At 33.2% G+C, this 20,824-nt stretch overlaps 2 protein-coding genes across 2 annotated transcripts; both read right to left on the reverse strand.

The window, feature by feature from the left end:
* Window positions 1-13,525: 13,525 nt before the first annotated feature.
* LOC134266385 (multiple epidermal growth factor-like domains protein 10) lies at window positions 13,526-16,472 on the reverse strand. The gene is made up of 8 exons (XM_062748636.1): window positions 16,347-16,472; window positions 15,841-15,978; window positions 15,344-15,481; window positions 15,107-15,213; window positions 14,787-14,910; window positions 14,453-14,524; window positions 14,046-14,067; window positions 13,526-13,946 (listed from the first exon to the last, which is right to left on the reverse strand). The coding sequence occupies exons 1-8, from the start codon at window positions 16,468-16,470 to the stop codon at window positions 13,853-13,855; spliced, it is 819 nt and encodes a 272-aa protein (XP_062604620.1). The 5' UTR covers window positions 16,471-16,472; the 3' UTR covers window positions 13,526-13,852.
* Window positions 16,473-16,583: 111 nt separating this feature from the next.
* On the reverse strand, window positions 16,584-20,524 carry LOC134266384 (multiple epidermal growth factor-like domains protein 10; the record flags this gene model as incomplete). The annotated part of the gene is made up of 4 exons (XM_062748635.1): window positions 16,584-16,762; window positions 17,097-17,234; window positions 19,164-19,304; window positions 20,273-20,524. Coding segments are annotated over 4 exons (710 nt in total), but the record flags the coding sequence as incomplete, so codon positions are not given.
* Between the last annotated feature and the right edge of the window lie 300 nt (window positions 20,525-20,824).

The following is a 20,824-nucleotide window of genomic DNA, read 5'->3' on the forward strand; positions in this document are numbered from 1 at the left end:
TGGCAGAAGCAGCTTTCTTTGTCATAAATATATACTAAGATCATTGCAATAATACCCAGAATCAAAGGAAAAGATTTTTAAAGAATCTGTGCATTTTCACTATATAAACATTATAGTCCCGCCCTAACACAAGAAACCCTGACCCAGGGGCCCTGAAATTCACAATCTCAAAGAGGCATCCTTCCTTCTCATAACTATGTACATATATGTAGTTTATTGGTTTAATACCCAGGTACAGAAAAGATTTTTAAAGGGTTTATGCATTTTCACTATATAATCAATAGAGCCCCACCCTAACACCAGAACCCCCAACCAAGGGGTCATGACATTCACAAATTTCGAAGAGACATGCAGCCTTATTCAACATAACTATATAATTGGTCAGTTTATTTAATACTCAGGAGCAAAAAAGAAGATTTTCAAGAAATAATTCTTTTTTATTAATGATCTTGATACCCCCGCCCTAGCACTAGAACCCTTTAGTCCGGCGCCATGAATTTCACAATTTTAGAAGAGGCAGCCTTATTCAACATAGCTGTGCACTTGATCTAGATTAATTTATATAATGCCCAGGAGCAAAAAAGAAGAATTTCAAAGAAATAGTGCATTTTCACTATATAATCTATATAGCCCCGCCCTGCCACTAGAACACCTGACCCCTGGGGCCATAAGATTCACAAATTTAGAGGAGGCAGCCTTTTTCAACATAACTATGCACTTGTTTAGTCTATTTAATGCCCGCAAACAGAAAAGAAGAATATCAAAGAATTGATGCATTTTTACTATGTAATCTATATAGCCCCGCCCAAGCACTAGAACCCTTGACCCTGGGGTCATTAGATTCAAAATTTTTAAGGAGGCAGTCGTTTTCAACTCATTTATGCACTTGGTTAGTTTATTTATTGCCCAGGAGCAGAAAAGAAGAATTAAAAAAAAATAATGCATTTTCTCTATATATAATTTATTTAGCCCCACCCTAGCACTAGAACCCCTGACGCTGGGGCCACGAATTTAACAATTTTGGTAGAGGACTCAATGTTGATTACAATCATACCAACAGTTTGACTGCTTGATCTCCAGGAGTAAAGAAGATTTTGAAAGATTACACTAATTTAGTGGTTTTTGCCCCACCGCCGATGTCCCAGGGGGGCAGGGACCATGACATTCTTCACATTACTCAGGTGACCTATAAGGCCCGTGGGCCTTTTGTTTAGGTGACCTATTGCTATCCGTTTTCGTCCGTCGTCGCCCGTCTCCGCCGTGCGTTGACATTTGAACTTTTTCAGCTTCATTTCTGAAACCACTGAACCAATTTCAACCAAATTTGGCATATAGCATCTATGGTTAAAGGGGAACAAAATAATGAATAGAGCCCCGCACTAACACCTGAACCCCTGATCCTGGGGCCTTAAAATTCACAAATCTGGAAAAGGCAATCTTGCTCATCATAACTTTGTACTTAGTTTATTTAATACCCAGGAACAGAGAAGAAGATTTTCAAAGAAATAATGCATTTTCACTATATGATCTTTAATCCCCGCCCTAGCACTAGCACCCCTCACCCTGGGGCCATGAATTTCACAATTTTGGTAGAGGACTCAATGCTCATTACATTCATGCCAATAGTTTGCCTGCTTGATGTCCAGGAGAAAAAAAGAAGTTTTTTTAAGATCGCAATAATTTTATTGGTTTGGCCCGACCCCACAGGCCCCAGGGGGACGGGGACCATGAAATTCACAATTCTTGTTTCCCTTCACCCATAGATGCTGTATACCAAATTTGGTTGATATTGGTTCAGTGGTTTCAGAAAAGAAGATGAAAATGTTCAAATGTTAACACACGACGGACGACGACGGACGAAAAAGGATAGCAATAGGTCACCTGAGTTATTCAGGTGACCTAAAAACTATAGTATAATGTATAATAATAGTTTCATGTATAATTAAAGTCATTTTTGTAACAACTATACAACTATAGTTTTCTAAATATCAGAGAAATTTCTACATACTAGGTAGATTGTCCGTTCTGTAGATGTTAATATAACTGAGGGTGACCACACTCCCTAGATCTACTCTCCATTCTGCTGTCCGTTGTAAGTTTGCTGATTGTGTACACTGGTTGCCACTAGCTGCACGATCTGTATACATTCCATCCACTGCCTTGTCTGCTCCCCATGGCAGAGATTCAGAAAACTTGTTTTTCTGCCAGGCAGGTCTACGTAATGCTAAATTGTCTGTGAAAAGAAATTAACCAACATGTATATCCATTACTTTTATTGAATACAGTAGTATGCAGTTTAGAATATATATTTTTATATATATGCATATTTTCCCCTGCAAACAAAAGACAACTACGTTAAGTATTTTAATATTACTTTCTATGTAAGCATTTTGAGTACTAGTATAAATATTTGTAAAAGTTGGTAATTGTGATACATGTACTTTTATGCGGATGTCATAACACGCTTTTTCTTTCGCTCGTTGATTTTTGAATTATATATTTAATCACCGTTTTTAATGAAGAATTGCAGATTATAATATCAGGATGGTCTTCTGGTCTTTTATCTGCAATGGTTATGTCATATTCTAAATTTATGCTTTAAAAAAAAGGATTTTCCACTCTATTGCAGTACGTTACGTGGTAGCTGCAATAATGTAGCCCTCTCCGATTTTTTTTTTGGAGAGGGCTACAACTCCTTAGGATCTCCGTAATGGTGCAAATGCGGCAGTGAATAACTCCCGCACGGATTTCGGCTCAAATCATCAGTAAACGGCTATTTTATTAACATCTCTTACCTGGACTCCAAAAAAGTAATTATGCAAGACATAAATCGATCCAAAAATATTCACAACGGCCCATATATCGGTTATTTTTCTTATATGTCAACATCACAACTTGAATTTATCCGCCATGTTTACTGACCTCGATAGATTTTATTTTGGGACAGCCAGTGAGTATTTAGGATCTATAGGAGCGGATCTTTTAGGAATTCCCTTATTTTAAGCATACACATCGCTGTTTGCGTAAAAATAACACTTGAAATAGTTTTATTAATCGATATTTTTGTGATACATTTCAGCATAGTCGTTTATAAACATCGACATTTGCTTTTTTTAGTTGTTCAAAATTTTAAGCGAAAGTCTCAGTACGTCACGCGTGAACTGTCATGGCTGCTGCTGGTAAACATGCAGATATATTTTACATGGTTTTCGAGTTTACCAGGCTATGTTGTTGACAGTGAATAAAAATTCCGCCTTATGAGAAGTAAGTTGAATGTAAAGATAATTTATTTTGCCTTCAATCGCCCGTGTTTAAAAATATATTTGCACCATTACGGAGATGCGATGGAATTGTAGCCCTCTCCAGAAAACATCAGATAAAAAAAATCGGAGAGGGCTACATTATTGAAGCTAGTTACGTGGGTGTTAATAAATGAGCTAGTATAATTTTTATCAATATACATTACAATTATGGTCTCATTTTGTGTTGGTATAAATTGTTATTCACATGAAAAATATCAATATTCACCAAGGTGAAGTTATGCAACTCATGTCTTAAATATTTCCTGGTGAATATCAAACCATATTCCACACCAAAAGAGTCTATCACTGTTTTTATATACAGTGGACCTTCAGATATCCGGACGCCAGATATCCGGATGCTTCAGTATCCGGACGATTTTTCATCGGAACGAAATTTTAAAATGTTATTCTGTCTTGTTTCACTGGTGATTCAGATATCCGGATGCTTCACATATCCGAACAAATTGACTGGGAACCAAAGTGTCCGGATAAATGATGGTCCACTGTAATCCTAATGTGAATAAATTAAGACATTGAAGGCTGCATGATGACACCATTTTCATTTGCAAACTTAAGTCGCTATCGTCGCCCGCGTGGCGCAGTGGTTAGAGCGTCTTTTTTAGAGTCGCGAAGTAAGGAGTCTATCCTTACGTTGTGGGTTCTAATCTCAGTGTGGAGACCAGCCCTTCAGATGAAACCGTATTAACCGAGGTCCCGTGTGCTGGCACGAAAAATATCCCTCCCTGCTCAATTGCCCTAAATGCCCTAGCAGAGGACAAATTTTGCGGCTCTCCATCAGTAAGTGGAGGAGTCTCCGACTGAGTGAAAAATTCTCGAGAGGGACAAGATACAATCAATCAATCCGTCGCTAAACATAAATAAAAATTGTCCAGATTACAGTTTATAATCTCCATGGTTTCCTTTCCGAGTTTTGCAATGTGTAAAACGTCCAAATATTTAAAACTAATACAATGATAGGTTTGTCTAACATTATTCTGCTTAGATATCATAGCTGGCTGCGGCCATTACAACCATTGTTTACAACGCTGTTTGTGGTTTTAAATGTCATGCCACAATGCCGTTGCATGCGCACTAACCCTCCGGTAAATATAGCCTAAAATTCAATAAATATGTAGTGTTACGAAATGTGTGCATTTGTATGGATTACATAGGGACTATAAATAAACATTTTTTCAAAGCAAGAATGGATTAACATAAAATGTCCTTTTTCTTACAATATGCACAAGAACACGTTGCATACAAGATGACTTGGAAAGCACAGAGGAACATTCTCTTCATTCTGCAAAAATTATAACAATGGTAATAAATATTATTTGCACAGAACTAATTCTTAATAGACATAACAGATAAAGAAATTCAAATTCAATTTCTTCCTTAGAGATTATTATCAGGTGCACAACTGAACTTTGTCCGACTAGTTACAAAACAACAATAATCTATCCGTACAGGTTCTACCTTTCAGGATATTCAATCCTCAGCAAGGAAGCTTAAGCTTGAAAATGAATTTTTTATGCAACAATTTCATTTTATTCATCTTTGTAAGATTCAAGGTATTTGCGTTTCTTAGAAACGGTCTTATAAGTTGACATTTGTACCCTATGAAAGAAGAAAAAATGATACAGTTAAAGATAAAATAAGATTTATTAAGGTCTTCCGCTCTCAGGCGGAAGACCTTCTACTGATTCTGATGGTTAAGATTATTCCCTATTATTCTTTTTTTTGTTTTTGTTTTTTTTTTCCTAGACGCCAACTTTGAGACCTCGTAACTCGCTCATTTCTGAACGGATTTCGCTCAAATTTTCAGCGTTTTTAAACGTTGCTAAACTTTATTAAAATTTTTTCATAAATTTCAAAAATTTCCTTCCGCTTTCGAGTTATTTCCCTTTAACTGAAAATTTGGTACTGTTCATTTCCAGACAAAGGCTCAGAAACGACAAAAGCTGGAGCAGAAATTCGACTGCATTTAAATACTAGAAGAATTGAAATTGTGCACAGCGGTTTTTCTTTTTCGATTTCTGCTCTCAAAACGGTGATAGATAGGGGTCAAAAATGAGAATGCCTAAAATCGCAAAAATTTACATATATTTCCTGATGTATCTTTTAAACTAAAAATAATTTGTTAAGACATGATGAACAAATATTGTGCATAATTTTAAGATCTATCATTTGACATCATTAAAAAGGGGCTGGCCCCTCAAATTAGGGGTCTAGGGCGCTTGAAAGTTTTTTCTTTATAACTCAAAAACGGTAAATATTTCGATATGGTTATCGATTTGAAATGGGTTCTTTAACATCTTATTGATCTCATGAAAACGTTATTTTGTTCGTCAGGTGTTATCATATGAGCAGCGAACTTCATAATCCATGTACAGGTAACTGATTTTATACGGCAAGTGAAGAATTCTTTATGCGTACGCGTATAACACGCATAACTGATATAAACTGGATTAGAATAATATACCTAACTAAACTGAATGTTAAACTTTGTTGATATAAGTTTTAACGTATTCTCTAGCTGGATGTCATACAGATTATTCAGAGAAAACTTTAATTTCTCCGTGTAATTAGCTTAAACAACAAAACGGGAGAGAGGAAAAATACCTATCATCTTTTCCTTCGATTAATATTCAATATGGAATTATTTATGAAAAAAAAAATTCAAGCTTAAAATAGTTCACTGTCATTAAATTTAAATTTATGCATCGTGAATTTTCCTCGGACCCTGACTTTGTGTTTACAGTGTTTATGTAACATGTGTAACCCGTTTATCGATCGCGCATTGACCTATATACATTCCGATTTCGGAGGTCAATATTACCGCTCTTTGATTTTTTAAAAAACTGACAATCGTTTAATTTTTATTAATCAGCTGAATTAAATTTTGTATTCATGTGATCTAATTATGAAAAAAAAGTTCTGTCTGCCATCGTAACTTCTCTGTTCGCGAGAGTCCGTTTGACAACTCCATCGCACGTGTGCAGACCATCCAAGGCTAAGTGGTCTTGCGGACACAGGTATGTGTACTGTTTGTTATGAGACTGGGTGACCGTAATGCTGGAGACTGGGTGACCGGACTCACGAAATTTACACAAGTTCTGTAACTAGACAGTGCAGTTTTATTTTCATAAAAGTCATTAAACACTCTTAAACATATTAAATCTAAAAGTCGAATATCTTTGGATATGGGGTAACCCATATCTATTCTTGTTACTTAAGTCCTAGAGTTCTCTAAACGATGCTAGGTCATCGGTTTACTCAGATTAAAATCAAGAAAATATGTTATTTGCGTAAATCGTAAGAATAATTCTAGACCCAAACATAAAGATTTTCTTTAACATGTGTATTCAAAGAATTAAAATGTTAAATATCGGATTCTATTCTTTGAGGAATAAATAAACGATGCTGCGATTTGGCGATTTTCTCGGCCACTCTTGTTTCTATGACACGGATGATTCTATTATTGGAAAGGTATATACACATGTAGTTCGAGAATTTTTCTAGGCCCCGTTTCCCTCTGCACTTTGAAGTTATTGCAATCGTTACATGTATACGAGCCTATATCAAGTTATTCTAATTCCTTTATATCAGAAAAAATTGCAATGTTGTTTAAATTAGCAAATACAAATAAACATGACAAATGCACACAGTAAATTGTAAGTGGAAGTGACGTATCCAATTCTCATGAAAATCGAAAATTAAATTAAGCAACTTTGAGTTTTGCATTATTTGCTACAAGGCTCACCGAATGATATGCTTATATATTTCTTTTATTTTCTCGAATAAAAAGAATATCACAATGACACGATTTTACCACAATGACACGATTTTACGGGTGCGTGATTGTAGCAAGCTGTTTTACACGGAAGAGCGCCCAAAAATATACATTCCGAGTTTTCAGAATGCGAGAGGAAAAAAATGAATAATTAGGAATTTTTCTGTAACAAAACGCAAAATTGCTTCTGAGAAAGCTGTGTAGCTGCATACAAATGTTCCAAGCCATTCTTTCGTGAAAATTGGACTGAAACATGTAAAAGAGATCGATTATTTTTCCTCTCATCACGACACGGAAACCTCCCCCTTCCCTGAATTGATACAATGATTTCCTTCAGATTGGAGAATGCCAATTCAGGCACTTAGCAACAGAGGGGGAGCCAGGGGGCATGCCCCCACTTTTATCCTCAACATTACTTTTACTATTGATGTCCATTGAAAAGTTGGTTGTCCCCCACAACTCTTACCACAGTATATTGATATCAAGGAAATGTAGTAGTGTATGCAAAGAAAATTGGAAGTGAAAATACTTGGCCACTACCCGCCCCCCCCCCCAACACACACACACACACACACAACGAAATAGGCTTTTCGAGTTTGGGCAATTTCCTTTTTTTTTTATTTTTGGCTTGTCATCTTTTTACAGGTTAGTATAATTTTTTTGTTGTTGTTGACCCTCCCCTTTCAAAAACGATGCTACATGCAGGTCTTCAAATAAATGAAAAAAACAAGGTTGGCAAAGATTAGTATGCATCACTAAACTTTCCTTTTAATAAACTTTTTAATTTCTGTGTGCCGATTAGAGAGTAAAATCGAGAATCGAAGTGCGTACATGTACTACATGTATACTAGTTTCTTTGGGTAAGGGGAGGTACCAGTTTCCGATGCATTTGATTTCCGGAATTTTGCATTGCATTTCCAACAATTAATAAAATCATTTCTAACATTCATTATTTTCATTCTGGACTTTTACAATATATTTCTAGCGATTTAAAGTTACAAACAAGATAGAGTCATAATTTTTATAGAATATATTTGGTGAAAGGCTACATGTAGCTGCAGATCTGTAGCTCGCAAGCTGAAAAAAAAATGGGATGGATCACCAGAGAGCTGCAGTGCCACCCATATTAAAAGTATATATTAATGCGTACAAAAAATTGCGCTTGGTTCTGGAATAATTCCTTAGAATTCTTACCTCAACTGCACTATTTTAAGATGGATTTCAAAATGTTCTAGAGACCTCTATCAATAACTAGTACTTGACTTCTGCAAGAAGCTCGTTGGGCCGAATTATTTTGCCACCCAAAATGGAAAAACAATTATACGATATTTTCGATATCTCAAATTCAGGCTCAGGAGGACTAATAAAAAAGGTTGCAAGGAATGTTTTGCTGTAAAAATAAAATTGAAGGAATGTGCTAGAGACACACGGTAAGTAATATTTTTAGATTGCTGCAGTTGAAAAACACGGATATTGAAATATATAGCTTCAGCGCATTTTTTTTTGGGGGGGGGGGGGTCACACAATTAACATATACACTTTTTAATGGATGGCACTATAGCTCTCTTGCCTGACAATGTAGCTAAATTTATGTGAAAGTGAAAGGCTGGACATTTAAATTTAAACATGTACGATGCAAGTAGTTCTGACGGCCTTTGAGCACACGCAGAAATACCCAAAAAATGAACAATATTTCATCCCAAAAGACAGTTTAAACAATACAAATCAATAGCAGCGCAAAGACAGACTTTAAAAAAATCAGAGGTAGAATCAGGCGAATTTAATCCTTTTACTACACCACCTACCTCGTAACGATACAGTTATGTGACACGTGTCCGCGTCTTGAATCGGATCCCCAACCTACATATAATGCATGTACTTGAATAATATGTATTAATATGTCTTCAAGGAAATCTCATAAAGGATATTTCATTTATATTTTAATATATTCTATATTTTTCTTGATTATTTGTATTTCTCAATTTCTCATTTTCAATTTCATGTATTTATTTTTTAGGGTAATGAACAGCCAGTCTGTCCATCTGTCACGAGATCTTTAAACTTGATAATAATTACTCAATGAGTTGAAATAATTATAGGACTTTCATATTTCACATGTGCATTATTTGTGACATGTGATTTTCAAATATACTGTGATTTTTGACCCTGTGACCTTGATCTTGGAGCTTGACCTACCCCAAAAATAACATTACTTCAAATTGACCATAACTTTGAAAGCTTCCATTTTATAAACTTGCATTACCTGTTACAACGCCTTTCAATATTCTCTGTGATTTTTTACCATTTGACCTTGAAGTTTGACCTGCTTTTCAAAAAACATTAACAATTGTCATACGTTTTGAATGAGAAGAGATAAAGATTTTATTTTACCCCTGTGTATTACCTGAGACAACACTTTTCTAAATACACTGACTTTTGACAACGTGACCTTGAAGCTTGGCTTACTTTTCACAACTTTAACCTTAATCATAACTTTTGAATTAGAAGAGATAGGACTTTCATATTACACAAAAATCACATGACTTTACGTACTAGTAGATAATGAACTTTGACCTTGAAGTTTAACCGGCTTTTCCAAAATTTAAAAATAACAAAAAATTGACCTTAACTTTTTAGAGAGAAAGGGTAGCGCTTTCATATCTGGTTTTAAACATGCTAACTTTGACAAGGCCGATCGAAAAAAGGGTATAGCTTAAATCATGCCGAGTGTGTCATGGCCTTTAATCAAAGTCATTTAAGATGAGATGTTCTGGCTGGATGCATTGTTTGAAAGAACATGTGTGAATGTGTCAATACGGTAGTAGCACACAAATGGGATCTTCTCATCACCAGCATGTGTCATGGTGTTACCCAAGGTCATTTTGACAAGGTCAAGGTCGAAAAACTCCTTCACTATCGATTTTTTATATAGTAAAACATAATGTGATGATATCTACCCTTAAAAGATTGCTTTAACATTAGAACGTGGCATGACCTTGACTCAAGGTCTCTTCTCCCTGTCCGCAGCTCCGACGGAAGACCTACTCGTTGCTTTGCAACGAGCTCGGCTCTAGTTTGATACCAATGTTTATTAGCATGATATGAAATTACAAGTAATTTTTAGTGTCATGGAATGATAGTAAACGCATTGAACACTATGTATTATAGAATACATGACGGAAATAGAAGACAACAAATACCAAATAAGTATACAAATCATGAAAATTTCTCTGAACGCCTGGATACCTATTGTTTTTAACCTAAAATATATTTGTTGATCAATTTGCAATTAGAAAATCCATTGCTGATAATCCATTTCGTTTTTTTCTGCAGAAATATTAGAGATTTGACAATTTTCCCTATATAATATGATTAATTTTATTCTTTAACTTCAAAGAAATACTGTGGATAAAATTATATAACTTTGTGGATTCAGAGATACCTTTATGAGTGTTTTTGATTACTTAACTCCTAATTTTATAAACCTGAGGATCGGACTAATTTATGCAGAGAAGCTATACTTTGACTAGTCCAAAGAAGTCAGGCTGTCTTAGTGTTTCAGCATAATCTGAGGTGGAGAGGCTACAATTAACTTATAAAGTTAACTTTACTTTTATTCGATTTTTTTCTTTATTACTTTACTTATGTGATTACTTAACCAAATCACATTAAGTCATGAATTTAGATATCTTTTTTCTTAGGCCTATTACTTAGGTGAATGTTAAAAATATTTTAAAATTTTTTTTTTCAAATTATACTCAACGTAATGGTTTATGCTACATAAGCTGATTTTTTGTCTACCACGAAGCATTCAAACTTATTCAGGGAATTTTACTTAGCTCGGCAAGTATATCAATATGGTTATCAATTCGTGTCCCTGTATTTCATTCTGTGGTTTCTTAGTAGTTGGTTCTCTTTGCTAAGTTAAGTGACTGTGATAAGAAAAATATTTACTGTGCAATCCAATAATTGAGTTCAGGGGTGACCTAAAGTATGCATAAAGATTCGATTTAGCACATATTTTTCTGTAAGATATATTATGTAGTAATAACAAATAGATTTTTAAGTGTTATTTACATGTATTTGTAACTTTTGATCTAAGATTTATTTTACTGATATAGTAAGCCTGGGAAAAGAAACAAAATACATTATATTTTTAAATTCCTAGGAAGACTCCCAGTTTCAAATAAAGTTGAAATAAAAAAAGAAAAAAAATTCATCTCATTTGAAATGTAGGAAATGTTTATTTATTATTTTTCTACATGTTTAAATACGCCGATAACATGAGATATTTGTTGTTTGCTTTATACCCATAAATCATCTCTTTTTTACAAACTAAATGCTTGCTAAAATATAATCGATCGGTACGTGCTTAAATGTAGTGAGCGATCACAGATATAAATTTGTCCTCACTAAATAAAAAGCAAGGTGTAATGTTTAGACATCTATTTTTTAAATAAAGACATAGCCATTAGAAAACCTTTAAAAGTTTTTATGTCCTTTCACCATAAAATACATCATATACAGATAAAAGTGGTCAACTTACCTTGATAGAATTCAAATATTGACTGTGATTGCGGAAGTAAATTTCCAGTATCCACACGAACGATATAGTTTTACAGATAAAGTAAATCTTCCTTTGTAATTGATTGAATAATCAAAATGTCTTAATTAATAGTGTGAAATCTTCTTTTCCAACATTAAAAAATTTTTTTTCACATAGATAAACAATTAAGATTTAGTTACACACAAACATCCATGTGTATAACCTTGAAACGGATGAATTTTTAAGAATTGGGTAAACGTTCCTTGTACATGCATTGCGAATATTATCTCTGGTTTAAACCAGGACACCTGTCTAAATTTAAGTAGGAAATGACTTGTTCATTGCGATAAGCTTATTCTGGAGGGGGAAGTCGTGAAACTTCTGACTAATAGCTTTTTATCTTAAGAATGTATATCATGATTATGAATATTTAAAATTAGTTGAATTATTGTAACTACAAAACAGTAAAAGTCATCACAATTGGGGCTGTCATGTCCAAAAAATGTCATTACGAGTAACCTTTTTTCACATGACATGTAGAAGAATTTGGATCTACCCGCTAGTCCGAAGGTCAATTAATCCAACTGCCTAAAAATCCGAAGGATTACGAGTCCGACCATAAGGCCCATAAGACTGAATGTTCACAAGTCCGGTAAAAAAATACCTAGCATGGCTGTCTATATTCCCGTTAAACTGTTCAAAACAATTTTTGTCACTCTTAAGGGTACTTACCACAAACAAAAAATGGATGCTCGGGTTGATATATATTTTTTGACTGATTTTGATTTGTAATGACATAAAAAATAAATCCCTAAAATATAAAGAAATCGTAGGTTTTCCTCGGTGCTTAGATTTGAGATTTTATTTTGCCTTCTATAGAATTCCATACAAAATTTTGCACAATTTTTTAACTTTATGACAAAATCTTATAAAATTCTCCCACTCTACTTGGTAAACATTATTCAGGTTGTCAATTTAAATGTAAATCTATGAGAAATAATGCTGATTTCTGAAAAAAAGTTTGTGTTATTTATCCTTAAAGTTTTTTTGTATTTTCGCATATGCTTAAAATTTAAGATCAGTCTTTGCTCAAGTATGTCATTTGGTTGGTTTCATTGTGGTACAGCTCCCATATCAACTTTCTGTTTATCCGTGTGTTTGTCCTTTCTAAAGTTCTGTAGCAGTTTTCTAAGCATGTTCGTAGTAGAAATGCTTGAAATTATGAAGACAATCTTTGGGCATGTTAAATTATAATAATCATATTTGTTTGAATCCAATGTCAACATCCACTTAATCCCTGTGTGTATCTGGACTAAATTTCTGTTACAGATGTCTCAGCAATTAAATACTGCTAAGAAAATTATTGCACACTCTTTCTGTTAGCATGCCATATGGTGGAATTTTATTTTATTTTAGTCGTGGATATGTGAAATTCCAACACATCTCAAATTCTTAAATTGAAAAAAAAAATAGGAAAAACATATTGTTTAGCATGTTATAATAATTTGGTCTGAATGTGTTGCTAAAATAATATATTAATTTGCTAGACTGAATAAAAAATCAGAAAAATGATGTTAGACCTTGAAATTAACTCATACTTTATGAATACAAAATGGAAGAAGATTATACACTCAATGTACATGTATTTATCACATTCATCTAGCACATTGTAAGCTGATACGAAATACAATATGAAGAATTTTAATAATTTGGACAAGGTAAAGGTTGCAATAAGGCTTGCATATAAACCTTTGGACATCACAATTAATATAACCTCCTTCCCCCAAAAGATGTTGTGATAGGATTCCGTGGAGATGTGTAAAAAAAAAATCCAATTATCAATTAATTCTAACATATAAAATGATAAGACATAATGCATGTGAAGAAATTTGCAAATTTTAATATTTTTGGGTACATGCGGTAAGGTTAAACATCAATGTTGAGCACAATATTGTACCTGAACACATGAACATAAGTAATGTAAAATACATATCACCTTCGCCACAACATGTTCTGCGATTGGATTCTGATTATGGTTGAGATATGTGAAGATGAAAAAAGCATTACAAAACGGAGAGTATATAAAACATGTTCTCTCAACAAGAAACGAAAGTATGTGTAGACATAAAACAATAAGAAATGTCTATGTGAGCAAAGCTACAAGTACTCCTGAGTTATGTGCTAAAGTGTAAACATCAATAACGCCACCATCTACATTTTTTCGTCTGCTTTTGCATTTTGATGAAGTTCTTCATAAGTTTTTGTGTTGTCAAGTTCACTTAATTCTGCATAAGGCGAAATATTCCTGTCAGATTAAAAAAAAAATTAAGATATCAATCCTTGAAAAAGTTTTAAGTAAAGTGAAAAAGTTCAATATTAAAAAGGGGAATAAAGCAATACATACATATCTCGCCCACTTTCTTTATCTGAAAGTTATAAGCTTAAAAATTGCAACCTTCCCGATAAAGTTTTTCTTTCTTTTTTACATGTAATGTGATCGATATCTCAATTGTTAACAATAGCTTTACATACACTTTATAGTTCTTAAAATTTTCCCAACAGTCCTGGTCATTTGCAGACCAATTATATAATCATTTACCCAAGAATGAATGAAATGGATTTTTTTTTTAAACATAGCATTAGCGTTTATCTTTTAATAAGATGATTTCAAAATACAGGGGTATTGATTGGATACTTCAACTAATATTGTAGACATCGAATTGAACACCATTGAATTTTACCGTTTACTTTGTTCACATTACAGAGTTCATAAGAAAAAAAATGCCCTTAACATTTGTATATTTATATTACCTCCTATATCAACAGCTGGGAATTCGTTGTAATAGACTTTGTCATTTCGGGGGTCTAAAGCCGTCCCTTTCTCTGTTACAAAGGTGAAATACATAGCAGAAGGAATATTTTAAAAATGATATCTTATGATATACCAATATTTAACGGTTTCGGTAAAAACACTAAGTCTTTCGATTTATGTTTTTCTAACATATCATATGTGTTAAAAAGTATTACTTTTAACTTTAAAAAACAGAAATGGAATAAGTTTTTATTAATTTCTTTTCATGTACTATTTTTTTGAATATTAAAAAAGACACATTAATGGCAAAATAGGATTAAAACAATTACGTACGCTGCATTTTCCTCCAGATGATAAAGTTCAGGAGACTGCTCATCAAAACAATTAAAATACAGACAACCACACTTATAATGGTAGTTGTATAGTCATTCTTACACGTGTGGCAACTTTGTGCCTGCTAAAATTGGACAAAAGAAGACTACAATTTATATGTAGAATGTTTGCGATATAATTATGAATTTATAATTTATAATAAAATGAAATTGATCTTAACGTAAGAAAAATGCATCTAAAATAAATTTAAAGCTAATTATTTCATTAACTTTTCTTCAAAACATCTTTTTATTTTGCTAATGTTTTATTGATTACATCACCTGTGTGTATGATAGACAATGTCCTGATTCGTGATGACAGGTCTTGCTGACACATTCTGTACTACATGTGTCTTTACAATCGGCTCCCCAGTGATATCGTCCACAAACTAGAAAAAAAAATTAAAGATTAAAGAACTGTCATGGTCACCCGGTGAATTAAACTCACGGTCAAAAAGATGAAAATAAAACTACAGACAAACAAACATAAAAAAAATAATAAATATGATTATTATATACCATTTGTACAAAGAGGCCCGTCGTATCCTACAGCACACCCTCCTGGACATGTACCGTTGACATGGTTACACGTGGTATTGTTCATACAATATCCACAGCTTTCATTGCAGTTATAACCATACTTTCCATCCTCACACGCTAATCAATGAATAAACATTTTTTCTTTCTTTCTACCAAAAACTTTTTCTAGTGCAAACACCGTATTAAAAATAGTTTAAACGTATTCGAATCGTTTAAAGCATTTTCATTGTAGATAACTAGAGTGTACTACCTTTTGAAAATGCAGTGAATTGAATGATAAAAGTTTGAATATCTACATCTAGTTTGAGAGATTATAAACAATTACGTAAAGAAAAACAAAATTCAGAATATGTTAACTAAATTAGATAAGTTTCTGTTATCTTTATTTTGTGTGCACCTTATTGTTATAGATCTAAATGTCAATAACCAAGCTATAAACAGATTCTTAATGTCCATCCCAACAAAAAATAACATACCGATGTTGCAGAGGAATCCCTTGTATCCTTTCGAACAACCTTGTAAGCAAGAACCGTTGACATTATGGCACTGTTCATTGTTTAGGCAATAACCACATGCTTGATTACAATTAACACCATACATTCCACTGTCACATGCTGCATATAAATAAAAAAAAGGTTTTGAAAGAAATCTTAAATATGAACACATGCAACAGAATCGGTTTTGAACTTTACTCGGTACATGCCAAATCAATCGCTCAATTCCAGCGTGAAAGAGTATTGCAGAAACCTTACAAAATGGAAAAAAAAAATACACATTATTTTTTTTTTTACCTTATATACTTTACAGTTATCTCATTTACAATGCAAATGATAAGAAATATACCCCTTCAACTAATAAAAATATCATTTCATGAGAAAGCTGGCATACCTATATGGCTCCTTCAAAAACTGATGTTCATAAACATTTTTTTAAAATTCTCAATTACACCTTATAATTGACATTAAAATTGAAAACACAATACCTTTGTCACAAAGCAATCCCTTGAAGCCTACAGAACACCCTCCATAACATAAACCGTTGACGTGGTTACACTGAATATCGTTAATGCAATGTCCACAGCTGTGATTACAGTTGTTTCCATACATACCTCCATCACACGCTATTTTTAATTAAGAAATTTTCTTTAAAATTAGTGTTTTAATTTGAAAATAACAATTCTACATTTAGAAGTAAATATGTGAATATGCCAAATATATATTTACTGTGTTTGAGGAAAAAGCAATAATGGTAATACTATACTAGAATTGCAGAGAGATCCTTTGTATCCTTTAGAACATCCCTGTAAACAAGTACCGTTGATATGATGGCATTGTTCATAATTAAGACAGTGACCACACACTTGACTGCAGTTTAGACCATACATCCCACCATCACATTCTAGATATTTTTAAAGTTTTAATTAACCATTATCATATAACATACAGAGATAACGTACAGTATTCAAGATCAAAAGTCCATAAAACAATTCAAAACAGGAGAAAAGCAAACACGGACCTCAAAAACATCAGAGGTAGGATCAGGTGCCATATCATTTTCGCTGTTTTCGTTAATATGTTAATGTTTCCATTCTTTTATCAAATAGTTTTCTTCTATAACTTTTGCAAAACTTTATAATATGTAATGTATATCATTATGGTATATACAAGTGATGAAATATTGATATCCCTTGTAAAAATTAATTAAAAAGAGATTAATTACATGTAGAAATTACCTGTCTTACAGAGGGGTTCCTTGTATCCAGGAGAACAACCCTGTAAACAAGTACCGTTGATATGATGACACTGTTCATTGTTTAAGCAGTGACCACAGGACTGAGTACAGTTAATACCGTACATTCCTCCGTCACATTCTGTAGAAAAGACATTCTATGACTGTGGAATATACAAGTGGTTAAAAATGAGCATTTTTGTCAAAATAAAAAACAGAGTGATACTAAAATACTAGTTTACGTCCCATGTATCCTTTAGAACAAGTAATACCAAACATTTTACCGTCATTCTGAGAGTCGGTGATACATGTATGTCTGTTTGACAAACGATTTATACCTAGACCCATCATTTTTTATCTTTTGAACTTGGTATACGACATAAAAACAAAATTAGGAATAAGCAGCGAAGGCATAAAGGATATAGTTTTTTTTATTATTGCGGGTCCGCATTACATAGGAATTACAATTTTTTATATTTTTATGCCTTGATTTTTAGAAAAGACTTTTAAAAATAGCATTCGAAATAGAATTCGATTTGAAGTACGCCTTCTTGCCAAAGAGGCACAAACACCCACACTATCACTAACACATAAAAGCACTTTTTCTATCTTTATCTCCTATGCTAGGGAAAACCTCCTATAAACGATCAATCTTAAAGGCCGAGGTTTTCAACCGTACGGTTTTCCTCAGGTAAGTTTGGTGTGGGGTGGAGCTTAATCGAAGCGGCTGAGAAGTCCCGAGGGAACGACGCTGGCTTGTGAATACTACCTATATACACAGGATGTTACCTGAGTGTATTACCTGTATGCGTTCTCCTACGACTTTGTAAACCGAGGCCGTTTTTTTCATGTTTAGCTCATGAATTAAAATGCGAAATAAAGCATTTTTTGTTGCAGACAGAATCCTTCCCAATTTCTTTCTTTTAAAATAATTGATATTTTCAATAATTCGACATTTTTTATATACAGTGTGTTTTTTAATGAAGTGTTATTAATAACGAAAATACATTTAGCACCAAAATCTGTCGTTGTAATCTGGCGAGAAAAAGGGAAGTAATTCAAATACACGTCATCTACGCAAACCGAAGAAGAAAGTGAATCATACAACAGTCTCTCGGTAAATAACAATGAAACTTAGAAATGATGTTTTGAGAATAAAATGTTGAAGTAGAAATATTTTTGTCTAAATAAATATCTGTTTAAGATAAACTCTACTTGATTTTTCCATAACGCATCGTCTGTAAAAATGGCCAGGTCTTCGGACAGGGGTTGATTCCACGACAGCTGTATGAAAGGGGAATGGAATCATTTGCATCGTTTATTTTTTCTTTCGAGACTCATTATTAATTTCAAACATTAAATACTAAGCAAGATGTTAGATTCCAAGTAATTTTTCTTCTAAAACTTATTATTATACCGTAACTTCGTCACCATGTCTCGAAGAAAAGCGACACGTACAGGTTTGTCTTATAAATATAAATTCGCTTGACTCATGAACAATGTTGTCATACTTGTTTAAAAAAAATAATATGATACTAGCTTCAAAAGCAGGTCGGTTTATTTTGTTAATTAATGGAGGAATAAATGTACGTTAACTCATGTTTTGACACGGAAACTAAAATTATCGATTGTAATTGCGATATGAAATCCTCTCTTTTAAAATAAAATTTATAATATATATATTAAATAGCCATGATTTTTCTTTTCATTTATTTAATTATTTGATAGATTGATTATATTTATGGCATATTCTTATAAATCAAAAGAGGAGAACAACGATTTGATTGCTTCTCTATCACGTTGGCATGTGCGGTAGGCATCAAAAGCCTGAAAGTTAATTCGATGGTCGGTGCGATCTCCAGACAAGGTACACAAGATATACACAAGAGCAGCAAACTAAATGTCAATCAAATCAAAGTATCCAATCCCAGGCTTATTTCAGATGATTGACAGGGGTTCTAAGACCAGGTTAATTTTAAGGAGGTGCTTATTTCCTCCCCCTTTAAGTATTTTTAGGTAAGTTGCAGAATATTTAATTGCTACTTCGCATTTATATCTGAGAAAAACGTACCATAAGTACAGAGTTGACCTTTATATCCTGGTGAACATCCTTTCAAACAGTAACCAGTATCGACCTCACATTGCTGTTCTTGACAATTTACTGAACAGGTCCGATTACAATCCTCTCCATATTTACCAATAACAGGGCACCCTATTTTACAAAAATTATACTCTGATTTACGTGCTTTATAATTTATAAGTTCTACTTTAAAGACATGCAGTATTCTCACGGTTGAGTCCAATACTCCAAAAAAGACAAGCAGTAAATATATTTAATCTGTATTTTGGCAAATTTTCCCGTGTATGTTATATTTAAGTTCGTAAACCCATGGTTTGAATTTTTTTTTCTTTATCATTTTTTTCTTGATTATGAAGCCTCACCACCTTGAAAAAACCCGTTGGAACATTTAAGTTTAAAAAACGAATATTTTTTAATCAAGAAATGTTTCAGTGCGCTCCGTCTGATGATTGGAAAATCAACCATGTTTAGTGATTGTATTTAAATGTAGGCAAATTGTCAAAAAAAAAAACCGCTAGGAAAATCTTAGTCAAATACTGCAGAGAACTGAAGATGTTAGATTATGTTTCAGTAAAGATAAGAGTAAAGACTAAATAAGTTATAACCTGAGTATGTTGGATGTGTTTTCAGTGCAGATGGTGTGAATCCCATAGTTAACGTTTTTTTTTTGCAATTCCAGCACCAATAAAATAAGGAATATAAGCAATGGATGAGAATAAGAAATGATTAATGGATATTAATAATGGAATGATTAACAAGAAAAGCTTTGATTGGTCTAAAGAGAGTCATAACGTCAACAAATAAATTAAAATATTAAATCAGTTCGGCCCTCAATTCCTAATTTCAAAAGTGTTTTGTAAATGTGGCTAAAATTCGAAGGAAGTCAAATTTCGTGGTACCCAATGAAAAATCTAGTCAAATAAGTAAAATATAAAAGCAAAAGCCCCACCCAAGCAAACGTTAATGGCAATATTTCACATATTTTGCAGACAAACAGACAGATAGAAGAACAGACACTGCAAAATTAATGCATCCCAAAATCTTTCACAGCAAAAACATAAATAATAAAGGAATGCAATACACGTAATCTAAGAGTTTACCGTAGACTTCAACTTCACATAATTCGTTGAAGGCATATTCGGAGTAGTAATTTGGATAAGTTACACCCGTAGAACGCTCGTTATAGTAGATGACATAACGGCCATGAACAGAACAGTTGATCCTCTGGTCCTCTACAGGTGTAGTGTTAACGGTCTGAATCTCATGAAAACACAGATGACCATCTGATTTTGATGTTGTATTTGAAACATAGAGAAAAAACCCAGCAAATCTTCCCACATAATGACTGGGACCTTAAAAGAAGACGGAATAAAAGTATACGAGGGTTGTTCGAAAAGTTCGTGGACAACTGTCATATCTTTTTTATTTGACGTCATATGTTATCCAGATTTGGTAGAAATATTTTAACAATAAATCCAAATGATATGTATTAATTTTGACAAAATATTACGATTGATTAAAAACTTATCCAGATTTTAAAAATGCAAAAATCGGATCGCGGAGCAGGTCAAAATTTGGTCAGTTACAGACAATACAATAAATAATGACTATAGTCATATTCTCTGTAAAATGGAGGAAAAACGAAAAACTAC

The sequence above is a fragment of the Saccostrea cucullata genome, unplaced genomic scaffold, assembly GCF_032062105.1.
Source record: "Saccostrea cucullata isolate Sc308-1 unplaced genomic scaffold, CSIRO_AGI_Scuc_v1 ctg10224, whole genome shotgun sequence".
Classification (NCBI taxonomy): domain Eukaryota; kingdom Metazoa; phylum Mollusca; class Bivalvia; order Ostreida; family Ostreidae; genus Saccostrea; species Saccostrea cuccullata.